The 14,965-nt window shown below is 34.8% G+C and overlaps 1 protein-coding gene across 1 annotated transcript; it reads right to left on the reverse strand.

The window, feature by feature from the left end:
- Positions 1-11,951: 11,951 nt before the first annotated feature.
- Positions 11,952-14,464, reverse strand: LOC115235409 (RING finger protein 121). Its single transcript, XM_029807187.1, has 7 exons — positions 14,043-14,464; positions 13,762-13,796; positions 13,160-13,301; positions 12,924-13,078; positions 12,619-12,847; positions 12,312-12,547; positions 11,952-12,224 (listed from the first exon to the last, which is right to left on the reverse strand). Exons 1-7 carry the CDS (start codon positions 14,076-14,078, stop codon positions 12,104-12,106), a joined length of 954 nt encoding a protein of 317 aa, XP_029663047.1. The 5' UTR covers positions 14,079-14,464; the 3' UTR covers positions 11,952-12,103.
- Positions 14,465-14,965: the final 501 nt, after the last annotated feature.

Here is a 14,965-nt window from a genome sequence, read left to right on the forward strand (position 1 = left end):
TATATATATATACACGATATTCTCGCGACGGGTCCGACGTGGTCTGACAAGTACCTATGGATACGTGATGTGATGAAAGTTGTTTTTCTATCAATAATAACGAGAAAAATAATTAAAATCTTTTAGTAATATCACTGGCAAGTTGTTATCATTACTCTCTCTCTCTCTGTCTCTCTTACTGTGCCCACACATACAAATACACATATACATAGCATGTTGGATTCAACATGCGCGTCCAACAAAATCACTTTCTTCATTTACACCTGCTACCTGTTCATCTCTGATTGCGAATGCATTAATAGGAACTTATCTGTCAGTGCTTTAGTAGAGAAACTATACGACAATACAACAGTCGCTATTCTGTCTCGCCAATCATTTCATGATGATCCTCCTTCGTTTCTCTGTAAAAATTATGAGACCATGAAAGAAAAGAAAATTAGCGATTAATGTTATTAAATATAAGTTATTGCTTATATTCAGGAAAATATTAGTATGCTATTTGTATATATGAAAAACAAAGACACATTAATCAGTATGGCTTTTAAACTTTTCTCTCTCTCTCTCTCTCTCTTTATGTTAAAATTTATATCTCAATTTTTAAATATCTCCTCAGAAATTTATTAATATCTTCTGTTATATCTTGTGTGAATCTATTCCTAATAGAAAATGAGAGACTGGATTTATCTTCAATATTAATTAATTTTAACTGGAGAGAATCAATAGTGGTTAAAGAGAATGGAAAAAATACATGCTTTGTACTAGCTAAATTGAAATTATTATTATCATTTATTTTCTTGAAAATTAAAAAAATTGAACTATTTCTTCCTAAGAAAAAAAAAATTAATAGATCAACAAAAGAACGCATTACAGAGGAATTAAATACCACAGCTAAGAATATTATTTTGTACATTTTTATTGCAAAACAAGTGTTTTTGACAATGATTTTGTCCTTTACAAAGATGTGTTACACATGATAATTATAGTCTAGAGACAAGAGGAAAGAAATACATTTTACATTCCCTTCAATTCTGTTATTATCGAACTATACAATATGCCGACGAATTTTGCACATGTACTCAATTAGAAACCAAATCAAATGTTACAATTGGATTGCTGAGAATAACTTATGATTGCTGAGATAACATATATCAGATATTTTTGTTCCTTGAAATAATTTTAAGAAATGAAGTGTTACAAGTAGTAACTAATATTACAAATGAAAAATCTCACATTCTCTCTCACATAACAACAATTAACAACAAAATTCAACTATATTACAATTCTTGTGATTTACGTATGCACAATATATAAATAATTTGATTTTTATTTATTTAAATGCAGCAAGATCTGCATGCATTAACGCATAACGCGTTTTTACTAGAAAAATGTTTATTACATACAAAAAAAAGTTTATTATAGAAAATATAAGTTAATGAAAAGATATTGAATAGTACCTCTATAATTAACTTTTTTTTTGCTGAAACTATCCATATCTATTTTCTAATCAAAAAGTATTTTAAGCGATAGATAAATAGTTCTCAAGAACTATTTATCTATCGCTTGAAAATTAAAAAGAGATCTCCGTAAAATATAATTACATTTTATTAAAATATAACAAATTTTGTATATGTATACGGAAAATCTATCTTTTTCGCAGCAAATTTTGCAAAAAATTTTTCTGCCGAAGAACACTGATCTAAAAATACTATATTGTAATAGATACACACCATAATATACATATATTACCAACTTTGTTTTCTTCAGATACAACTCGCGCGGTCAGCTGATTCATGCATCGGAGCATAAGAAATTCCAAATTTGGTACTTCTACGACGATCGCGGCCGATTGGTGTCGATGAACGACGATCGAGAAAACATCACTCAATTCTTCTATGCGAATCCGAAAACTCCAGATCTAATAACGCACGTGCATTTCCCGAAGTTGTCCAAAACATTCCGGTTCCTTTACGACTCACGCGATTTTCTGATGACTGTGGAAACGTCCGAGCAACGGTTCTATGTCGCAACGGATCAGAACGGTTCACCTCTCGCTCTTTTCGACACCAATGGCAATCTCATCAAAGAGATGCAACGCACGCCATTTGGCAAGATCATCAAGGATACCAACCCGGACTTTTATTTGCCCATCGATTTCCACGGTGGTCTCTTCGATCCTAATACCAAGTTGATTTATTTGAACAAGAGGCTCTACGATCCGACTGTCGGTCAATGGATGACGCCTGCTTGGGAGCAAATGGCCAACGAACTCACCACACCGACTGACATATTCATCTATCGCTTCCGCAATAACGATCCCGTCAACTTTAAGCAAAACGTCGAGTATATGACAGATCTGGCGAGTTGGCTGAAACTCTACGGCTACGACATCTCAACAATGCTCGGTTCCGAATACACAAAGCAGATGGTGTATCAACCAAGCGCTACCGTCACATCCCCGCAATTGACTCCGGACTTTGGTGTGATGTCCGGGCTGCAATGCATCGTAAATCGCGTTCAAGAGAAGTTCTCCGACCTTGGTTTCGTGCCCAAGCCATTATTGAAACTAGAGCCGAAGACGCGAAATCTGTTGCCGCGAGTGGCCCATCGTCGGGCAGTCTTTGGCGAGGGTATTCTGGTGTCGCGCGTCGGCGGTCGGGCTTTGGTGAGCGTAGTGGACGGCGTGAACAGTGTGGTGCAGGACGTGGTCACGTCCGTATTCAACAACTCGTATTTCCTGCCGCTACACTTCAGTGTGCACGACCAAGATGTCTTTTATTTCGTCAAGGATAACGCGCTGAAAATCCGCGACGACATGGAGGAACTTCATCGTCTCGGCGGCATGTTCAACGTGTCCACGCACGAGACGACAGAGCACGGTGCCGGCACGTGGAAAGAGTTGAGACTGCACAATCCTGACGCGGCGGTGGTGATCAAGTACGGAGCCGATCCTGAGCAGGAGCGGCACCGGATTCTGAAACACGCGCACAAGCGTGCCGTCGAACGCGCCTGGGAGATCGAGAAGCAACTGGTGATGGCCGGTTTCCAGGGTCGGGGAGACTGGTCTAAGGAAGAGAAGGACGAGCTCATCAGTCGCGGCACCGTCGACGGCTACGAAGGCGTCGATATCCACAGCGTACACAGGTATCCTCAGCTCGCCGATGACCCTGGTAACGTCGCGTTCACCCGCGATACCAAGAGGAAGAGGCGAAAGAGCGGCAACAGGCGCAACAGGACTCACAGGCACGACTCGTGATTCGAGGACGCCACGACGCGAGTTCAAAGTATCGCTTGGGACTTGATTCGCGCGTGAAGCGAAGGAACGGAAGAGAAAGAGAGAGAGCCACTGTGTCTCGGAGGAAATGGTAGGACGGTTTTGTCGCCGTAATGTGATTTGCGTAAATCGCAATTTGCGCGAGCGGCCAGCATCGTCGCTCCCTTCTCTCCTCGATCCTCCTCTCGGCCTCTTTCTCTCTCTCATACTCGTCGTCGAAAGGGACGCGAAGATCTATCATAAGCGACGACGAACGATACATCTCGTGTCCAATAATGCAATCTATCGATGTGCCATAAGCGCGTCTATATACGATCGCGAGCGATCTCAAATTTTGGATCAATTGATGCGTGCAGAAACGACGGGTGTGAGAACGGATCGCGAAGTGTCAAAATTAACCTAGTCGCATTATTAACGAAATGAAGAATATAAAGCTTGTTATATGGTGATTAGTTTATAGAGAAAGAAAAGAGAGAAAGGGAAAGACGAGCGAGAGAGAAAGAGAAAAGGAGAAGGCGAATATAGATGCATATAGAGATGCAAGATAGGATAAAAGTGCGTGCGTAGACTTTTAAGGTGCCGTCCGCGACGAAATCGATAGTGTTTTTTGCGAAAAAGAAGATGAGAGAGAAATGTACGTGTCTTGGACTTTCGTCATAGATCATTGGTAAAAATCGAGCTGGTGTTAATTCACGCAACAGGGTCTATAAGACACGCGTATATATACGCACGCACACACGAGATAGGAGCGTGAGACGAGGTCAGCGCATCGAAGTTAGAAGATGCGAGGCGAGGGAGAAGATAATTTTCAATATGAAAGATATTCGGAAATTTTCGCGGGGTGAGAGAACATCAGTTCTCTCTGTTCGAAATGTTCTCACCTCGCATCTCTAGTCGGGACGCATTCATCCGAGAATGGACAAGTGAGAGTGAGAGAGAGAAAGAGCAAGAGAGAGAGAGATAGAGAGAAAGAGAAAGAGACAAACGTGGGGAATAGATATATACGACAGATATTTTTAACATGGCGCAAATTGGTGTACTAGGTGCGAGACGAGCAATTGTAAATATAGCTACACTCGAACTTAATAGTAAATGTAGATAAAGTATCGTAATGTGTAAAAGAAATGCGCGCGAGAACGGTCGTAAACACAAGTGGAACTGTCGATACCGCTTTTTTATATGTATACAAAGAAGAATACACATGAGTCAACACTTGCATAAAGATATATAGGAATTTACGTCCCCGAAATATACGCGAACGGGAGAAATAATATGGGGAAAGTCGTGAAATTATCGGACGCGTCGCGATTCTATTCTTTTGTTTTGATAAAAATGTGAAAAACGTAGGAAATTTTGTTAGGAGAAAACATTAGCGTCAAACGGATGGTTCACGTTAATCTGGACCCAGGCCTACGCACACAATTGACACACGTACATACACACATACATAGATGTAACCACACTATCGCTTTAAATCGGCATACGTATCGTACGATCGGCGATGTCGTCTCATCGATTTTGCCGGCACGTACAAATGCATAATTGGAGCCAAGTATAAATACGGCACCTAGAATCGAAATCAAGTCAAGTCTAAGAGCCATAGAGTTTATTTTAAATATAATTTCATACTTAAAATAACGTAAGTTCAAATGGAGTCTTCGAGACGTTAGATATATGGAACAACACCTTGATTTTTCAAGAATAAAATTAATAATCAATGTGAATTAAACGATAAAATATTAAGCTATATATAATAGGCACATTAGAAAATGATTAAGAAAATGATAGTTATTAATTTTATTGCTGCAAAGCTGTCGCACTGTCCCAATTATCCGCTCAATTGTCTCACTTGAGCATAAACTTTGTAGATTTTAAACTTGACGAATATTTCGATTATGAAAGAAGAGGGTGCCTGAGGTATAAGCGAATCTACCGATTCGTCGTAGATAGCGTAGACACTTGTAAATAGGCATCACGTAAACGAGTAAGAATTACTATTGTTACATAACATCCTTATGTAACGAAAACCGACGTGACGAGACGAACGACAGTCATAACGGGATGTGTCGAAGTAATAATGTCCAGAATAATAATAATAATAATAATAATAATAATGATGATAATATGATAACGCGATAAGAGTAATAATAAATATAGAGTAATAATATTAATAATAATAATAAAATAATAAATAATAATAATAATAATAATGGAATACGATAATATTACCATTGTGTACGAGAAATACCCCGCCTATCTTTCTACTAAAAATGAAAAATTATTTTTTGAATTGTGTCGTCGAGAGAAGAAAAGTCCTATGTAACCGTGTATATGTGGGATCGCCCTGTGAAGAGAACCTCACCCCGCGCTCCACCGAAGAGAGTACCCGGCAAAAAATAGGATTTAGCAAGAATCCATGCAGAGATTTATTTCAAGTTTTAAATTTCGAATTCTCAAAATAGAGCATTGGAGGTTTGCGATTATTGAATTCTTTTTTATAACTTTTCTCATTTGTGTCAAATTATTTTTATTTTCATCAGGAATAATCAAGAAATTGTCAATAATTAAAAAAGAAATTATTCAGAATTAAATTCGACATCAGTATTTAATTACTAGTATTTTAATTCCGCAAAAATTGTTAAACTTAATTTCGATTTCAAAGATCAAGTATTTAATTTTATCAAACTCTCTCGCGATTCTTTTAATTCGTCTATTTTTTCAGGGTACAACCTTGACCCCTCCTCTCTATAACTGATATAGCTGAATTTGTCGGTGTTTATCAATATTGGGTAAATAAGAAAAAAAAAAGGTAGATCGAAGTCTGTGGTTCGGGTCGAATAAAGTAACCAATTAAATAGAAAGTAAAGATGCAAAAAAAAAACGAATATAACGCATAATATATATAGGGGTACACGGTGAGCCAACGTGCGAGCCCACGCAGCTCCACCACGTTGTGTTCTACGTAGGCGATATATAATTAAAAAAAAATACATAATCATAACTGCAAACGTACGTATTAGTTGACGAATTGACGTGGGGTATAGCAAACGGTTAAGGGAATGTGCTAGTGAATCTTACAGGTAACATCGCTGTACATATCTGTTGTGTATAGCCTACTGTCTCGCGAAAGTAGTCTTCACATCCTCGCATAGAAAAAAATTTCCACCAGAGAATTTTAGCGGCGAGATGACATTGATTTTGCAATATTTAAGTCAAGTACCACAACTGTCATATCTTTAAAATCTTCCGCATCATTGTTTGAATCAAAGAGACTTCTTTGCAAAAAAAAATTAATTGAGAAAGAGAAAGAATTTGATAGAATTCGTATATGTGTATTTTATATCGTAACAAATTTTCCATAATTGCAAACGTGTCGCTGAAATTCTTATGCTCTTCGTCAAATATTCCGTCTAAAGAAAGATTTTTTTTCGTTAATCGCCTTTTCCGGAGGGAAACCTGAGGTTGGACGAGGCATATCAATCTGTGATTGATCCTGTATCATGTGATGCAGCGACTAAATTTTATTCTCCGTATAAATAGAACAAGCAATAGGTCGAAAACTTAATACTTTAACGCGGAAAATTGCTCAGTCATCGAAACCTCGGGCTCGATTTTAAACTGTAGTAAAATTGTTTCTTCGTATTATTGTAATCTCAAGCGAATAATTTTCATTTATAATTTCACATATTGAAACGTATGTATTAGAGTAATATTTAAGAGAAAACTATAAAAATTATCTATTCAAGATTAAAAAGTGGTGGGAAAAAATATCGAGATAATTTCACCTGATAACTAAAAAATTAAATTTTATTCCATTCGACGCGAAAATGATCAGAGAGCTGGACTACGACCGATTCGTTAATATTATTTTATATATATATATATATTTTGCTGTGAAAAATTAGAAAATTTAAAAATCTCACATCGGAGTAGACCATCATTCTTATAAAACGGACGTGTGTAATTAACTTTAAACTAATCGAATTTAATAACGTGGCAAGATTGCCTCTTCGGTGATGTTTCCGATTGTCGCCTCGGGTAACCCGCATTCCCTCGATATTACGTTCTTAATGATCTCCTCGGCTCTCTTGGAGCACGAGGGGATAAAATCCCCTCCGTAGCAGCGCTTGTTACTGAGTTGTCTATTAATACGCCGTTATCCGACACGCGCGCGTTATTGTATAGTTTATAATAGAAACGCTCGGCATGTGCGGCAGCGTTTCGTCAACGCCTCGAACGAGAGTAACCCAGGCGAACGATTTTCCGTTGCAAGCGTTTTTCTATGTGTACTCGTCTACTCGCAAAACGATACGTAAAAACGGGAGAGAGAAAAAGAAAAAAAAACGATACGACGTTAAAAAGTACTCGAGTTAACTTTACGCTTAGCGCATGTTTCCTTCGAGCGCAAGAGAGCCGCGGGTGAATTCCGTCTGCCAACCTTTTCTTTTCTTTGCGAAACTTTTAATGTAGTCTCATTAAGTGGCCTAACAAAAATGTATTCGACCGAATCTATGCAAGATAAGAATTGCAGTTTCTGCAATTTCTTCATCTGCCACAAATACAATTGTAAAATCGTAGAGATATGAAATTAAAACATCATTTTCAGAGAGATTAAATTATTTTGATATACATGATAAGATTTTATATCAAAAATACAGAATAACATATGTCCACTATAATCTTAGTATTCTTCGATTTACAATATCTAAACAAATGCAACAAAATATCAAAACCTACACGAATTTTCGAAAAATCGTGCTCTCTATTTGTGCAAATTTTTAATATTTATTACATTTTGGAATAGAAAGATTAAAAAAAGATAGGAACACGGGATTCTCGACGCGGCTCGTCGCAGGAAGGTGCAAAATTTATTATTGTTATGCCGGATCGCGATCGGCAGGTGCGATCGATACGCGATTAAGAAAAAGCAATACTTCGTAACTATCGTGTATGTCTCTGAATGCTGTTAAAAGGTCGGCGATAGAACGCGAGAGAGACAATGATAAATATGTCAAAAAGTGAAAAGAGCGTGAAAGGAAGGGTGTGTGAGAAACTAAAAAGCGCGCGAGAAAGAGACATTATATATACATAGATTAATATATATATATATATATATATATAAATATATGCGAGAGTTGCGTTAACAGATAGTTACTGCGAGGGGAAAGGAAGGAAGTCGTGCGCTTTTTTTATATATATACTGGCGAGCCGAGACACCGTATGTCTCTCGCGCTTCTTTCTCGTAAGCCAGAGAAATTGCAGCGGTCGCGTGTGACCTTTCTTTTTGTACATATTGTATAACATACGATCGAAAATGATATTAACGTCACGCGACGACACAGGGAGCGTCTCTCGAGATCTCTCCGCGATCGATATCACGGAGTCCTATCCGGAGCAACACTCTAAGTAAGCGGTAAACGCTAAACGTCCACGATCGGTGGAAAGTAACTATAAATTGTCATGCACATTTTTATCTTGAATGCATATCGTATGTGTATAATTGCACATCTCTATACACATACGCGATTTGACACATTACCGTAAAATATGCTATTATAAAAGGTCAAGATAAAAAAAGCTCTATATCAGATGCGGACGTATGTGTTATGAGAATTTTTATTTTGGACTATGATATAATATTGTTCGCTTTAATATTTATCGTAAAATGTGGTAAACACATATGTCTCCGTTATCGTTCGTGGATGGAGAACAGAAAGAGAGCTGCCACGTAAGGAGGAGAAAAAAAAAGAGTCACAATCGTACGCGACATTGATGTTGTTAATTAGGGTACCTACAATTATCCGTAGCGATGGTAGTTTCGTACACCTGTGCCCGCAAAAAGGAAAGGAAAATCGTGTCACCGTAGCGACCTTTATACTTTCATATAAGGAGATGATGGTCAATTTGTAATAGACGGAGAGAAGAAGTGACAAAAAGTATAAAAACTGAGACTCCTTCCTGGCATTTACTCTCGACATTTGGTGTGTCGGTGAACCCTACGATCACCGACACGGCCGAAATACACGCTCGCCCGTTCGTCTATATTTTTCTTTTCGTTTTTCGTAAACTTGTACATATTAATTGCGATCATTATGTAAATACTCTGAATGAACACACACCCGTACGCGTGCGTGCCCACACGCGCGCAAGGTTTATTTTAAAAAGATTATACATCATTATATATATATAAATATATTTACCATGTAATGATATATTTAACAGTAAGGTAACATATATTCTATACTCTTACACGCTAAGTACTCAATAAATATATCTATAAAATTTCCCCGTGTTTGTGTGAATGTCTACCCCTGAACCCATCCTGATAATCCTGTCGTATTGTGGCGTCTGTAAACCATCCCAAAAAAAAAAAAAAAAAAACTCAAATAACGTCGACACCTCTGTTTATCGGACCCGTTGAAGGGACTACCGTTAAATGTGTTTCCTCTTTCACCCTCTGTTACCTCATTTCGCACACTATTCCTCCCCTTTCCCCACATCATTGCGCGCCTTGACGTAACTTCACACCTCACGAATGTTCGCGAAAGACTAGACTATAGATATACAGATAAATATATGTATATAAGTATAAATACACACACACACATATATATATATATGTAGAGTGTCTTGTGTATATTGATGAAAATAAAATACTTTATATATACACATCTACATATATACATGGTATCCCAAATTAACAAATCAAAATATAATTCAAAAACATGATCCATTTGATCCATAACGTCCTAATGATCAGACTCTACTAATTTTTAACACTATCTCATCAGTACCATAGGAAAAAACAAGTTTGTTATCATTACTCTCTCTCTCTGTCTCTCTTACTGTGCCCACACATACAAATACACATATACATAGCATGTTGGATTCAACATGCGCGTCCAACAAAATCACTTTCTTCATTTACACCTGCTACCTGTTCATCTCTGATTGCGAATGCATTAATAGGAACTTATCTGTCAGTGCTTTAGTAGAGAAACTATACGACAATACAACAGTCGCTATTCTGTCTCGCCAATCATTTCATGATGATCCTCCTTCGTTTCTCTGTAAAAATTATGAGACCATGAAAGAAAAGAAAATTAGCGATTAATGTTATTAAATATAAGTTATTGCTTATATTCAGGAAAATATTAGTATGCTATTTGTATATATGAAAAACAAAGACACATTAATCAGTATGGCTTTTAAACTTTTCTCTCTCTCTCTCTCTCTCTTTATGTTAAAATTTATATCTCAATTTTTAAATATCTCCTCAGAAATTTATTAATATCTTCTGTTATATCTTGTGTGAATCTATTCCTAATAGAAAATGAGAGACTGGATTTATCTTCAATATTAATTAATTTTAACTGGAGAGAATCAATAGTGGTTAAAGAGAATGGAAAAAATACATGCTTTGTACTAGCTAAATTGAAATTATTATCATTATTTATTTTCTTGAAAATTAAAAAAATTGAACTATTTCTTCCTAAGAAAAAAAAAATTAATAGATCAACAAAAGAACGCATTACAGAGGAATTAAATACCACAGCTAAGAATATTATTTTGTACATTTTTATTGCAAAACAAGTGTTTTTGACAATGATTTTGTCCTTTACAAAGATGTGTTACACATGATAATTATAGTCTAGAGACAAGAGGAAAGAAATACATTTTACATTCCCTTCAATTCTGTTATTATCGAACTATACAATATGCCGACGAATTTTGCACATGTACTCAATTAGAAACCAAATCAAATGTTACAATTGGATTGCTGAGAATAACTTATGATTGCTGAGATAACATATATCAGATATTTTTGTTCCTTGAAATAATTTTAAGAAATGAAGTGTTACAAGTAGTAACTAATATTACAAATGAAAAATCTCACATTCTCTCTCACATAACAACAATTAACAACAAAATTCAACTATATTACAATTCTTGTGATTTACGTATGCACAATATATAAATAATTTGATTTTTATTTATTTAAATGCAGCAAGATCTGCATGCATTAACGCATAACGCGTTTTTACTAGAAAAATGTTTATTACATACAAAAAAAAGTTTATTATAGAAAATATAAGTTAATGAAAAGATATTGAATAGTACCTCTATAATTAACTTTTTTTTTGCTGAAACTATCCATATCTATTTTCTAATCAAAAAGTATTTTAAGCGATAGATAAATAGTTCTCTAATTATCGTAAGTAATTTATATTTTGTTAAGTACTTTTTCAGTTTGTATTTCAAATTATAAAAGATTATTGAAATTATTAAAAAGCATATAAAAGAAAATATTATGTATATTTTGTGCTAACTATTCGATTTAATTTAATATTCTTTTAACCTTGTGAGCACTAATCATACAATATACATGCGCACTAATTTCCTTGCGACTGTATATATTTTTGGATAAAGCAAATACTGTGGAAGCAGCACTCGTCATAGGCTTAAGAATGATGGAATGTATTATCATTAGTAGGAAGCTATTAGCAGAAGTTATAATATTGCGAGAAATACAGATAAAAATTAATGATAAAAATTAATTTAAAGTTAGAAAAAACGTAGTATCATTCTTAATGTTTAAATATGAATAGGATTATTTAGTTTCTCTTACTGGCATTATACTCTCTCTCTCTCTCTCTCTCTCCTTTTTTCTATTTAATAAAATATTTTTTATAACACAAAAGAAAGTAATTGTAATAGCATGTACAAAAATACAAATACAATATCGATTGAAGGAATAAGTTAATCATTCTCTTTAGCGTTGCAAAGACACAACAATGGTGTATGTGAGTCGGTTTTCACCAATAATGTTACTTACTCAAGGCCCAGAGCCCAATTTATACCATGAACTAGGAACAAAATTAAAGGTTGCCAAGCAACTAGCCATCTTAACCAATCCAGTAACTGACCGAATAAGACATGTGGCCGTTGCCATCTGCATAATTCATTAAGGTATATACAAGATAAATAAATTGATATTAAAACATCATGATTAATAAATTTTTTTTATGGGAAAGGATACGGATTGCGAAACATTTTCTTTAAATCGACTTTTTCTTTGCAATAAGGACACGTCTGTTTTTTTCCTACAATGCACCAGCCCCTAATGCAAAATTCATGGAAAACATGTTCGCAAGTAAGTTTGTACGTATTTTCGATCACACCTTCTTCATGTTCGGAAACTAGGAGCTTGTTTCCGCATACTGCGCAAACATTTGGTTCCAAAGTTCTAGTTGGCATACTGCCTGGAGCGTAATACTGTGTAAAGTATATTAAATATTATGAAGTTATATGTGTAGTGCAATGTTTGAACATGAGATAATACATACACCAATATGTGATGCCATTGCGTCAGCACATATTTCAGCGACATCCCTTCCTAATACTCCAAAATAAAGACCATAAAATAGAAATAATATACCCCAGTCCATCCAAACATGAGGCTTAACATCTAATATAATATTAAGACCAACAAACGTAAATAACACTAAAATGTATCCAATTATGCCCAGTGCATAACTAAGCTTATAAATGAAATAAAACCATTTGTACACTAGTCTGAAAAAGATAAAAGTCTTTGTTAATATTTTGTAATTATTCTTTCTATGTAGCATTAATAATTATTCTACATTACCTAGGTGTTGTACCTAGTATTGGTCTTTGAATAGCTTTCCTTACTACTAGACCTGTTATACACGACGATAAAAGCCACAAAAATATAAATCTCCACCAGTGGTTCTTTAAGCTTATTCCAAATGGAATAATCCACATGGCTATCATCGTTATAAGCTAGTGTTACAAACGGAACATTTTATTTATATATAAATAAAATATTTATGTTAGAGATAATAAGTATCTCACTCTCTCTACCTGATATGATTTAAAATGCCTCTTTTTCCATTCAACTAATGCAATCTGTGCTACTGTTAATGTCACCAATAATATAATCAGCATCTCTGCGTGCATAGATTCGTGACCCATGTGCTGTTCGTGCATCTTTATATGCTCCACTCTAAAAAGTTTAATAAAAAATGTACCATTCTGACATAAAGTGCTAAAATTCCATATCAGTTAAGCTTCTTGGAGATATGCAAACAAAGTTGCTTACATATCTGTTGACATCTTTTTCCTAAAGCATAAGTCTTGATTGAGTCCTTCAAAACTGACGCAAAATATTTTGCCATATTTAAGTCAAGAAGTATTAAATGATATGGAATTTGACACTAATTTGTTTCAAAATTTGTTAAAATTCTATTTTAAAAGATTTAAGGCTGTAAGGAAGGCTAGAGGAGGACATACTGACTATTAATATGTAAGCTTATGTTAAAAATAGAGTTTTGGATTTTGTACACGCATTGCATCTTTCTCTAGACCCCCAAGTTATTTTCCACCCCTACATTTTAAGTTTAGAACCGTAAGAAAAGAGAGAAATATATAGTATTATGCTATAATACTACAAATTTGTAGCTTACCTCCATTTTTCCTCTGGAGTTAATTCTTCGTTGCTCTAAAAACAAGAAACATTAAATTATAATTATAAAACTCTTTTTAAAGCGAAAAATTTCTCTTAACAATATACAATTGTTACCAACAAAAAATATTTATACAAACGAAAGTAATGTCTGTCAAACTATATTATGACACGTCAATTTAACTTTAATGAACGACGTAACGTGAAAGGTTATGTTTCCGAAGATACGCACGTTACTTTAATATATTGTCAAGTTATTACTCCGTAAAATTATGCACCTACCTTATTTGGCATCTGATGTATTTCGTGTACGTCCATCACGAATGCTATATCCCATTAACACGTAGAAAAATGTAAGTTAATTAACTGACACGAGACGGCCGATGTGTTGCATACTCATCTTAAAACGCCGTTAGAAGTATTATATATTTAACATGAATAACCGACACTTTTTTGTTATCAGCATTATTATATATGACTGAACAAGCGTTTTAAGAAATAATTAAAAGCTTGAAACAGGTTTTGTAAATTTTGTCATAACATCGCGCTTTTAATCGTCTTTTTATGCATTTTTTAAAATCCAGTTTCGCCGGTCAAATAAATGGCTTTTGATATTTCGCGCCGAAAATATTACTACGATATCGCAGACGCTGGCTGGCTAGATCGCTTCTACGCGTATGTGCGATAATTTTTTCAGAGGTTATGTATTTAATTTGAAGCAAGGAAGACAGAATGTAAAGAAGAGAATATTCGTAACTAAACACTAAACGGCCTAGTGGAATAATCCATAATTACGTCACAAGGAGCGTTGTCATCGACGAATTCTGACAAAAATGCTTCTAGCGAGAGTATCAGTTTCAAAAAAAGAGTAGTCTCTATAGAAAGATTATAGTCTCTGATTAATTCCATAAGCTATATTTTTACTTGATACAAAAATAAATGATTTAATAAAATGATATTCGGATGCATTAATGATGTTCAATTAGCATTTGACAGTTCAAAAAACTTATTCATTCTATCATTTAAGAAAAGTACAAAAAGTTGGAAATTGTAAAAATACTTAGAAACATTTAACACGCTAAAAATAATCATATATAATAATATTTTTAATAATATTTTTAATAATAATTTTTAAAAATTATATGCGAATAGAGTAAAACTCATTTGACAACATTATTTTCATTAGAAAATTTCCAATTGACGAG

Source organism: Formica exsecta, unplaced genomic scaffold (genome assembly GCF_003651465.1).
Source record: "Formica exsecta isolate Colony F162 unplaced genomic scaffold, ASM365146v1 scaffold11, whole genome shotgun sequence".
Taxonomy (NCBI): Eukaryota; Metazoa; Arthropoda; class Insecta; order Hymenoptera; family Formicidae; genus Formica; species Formica exsecta.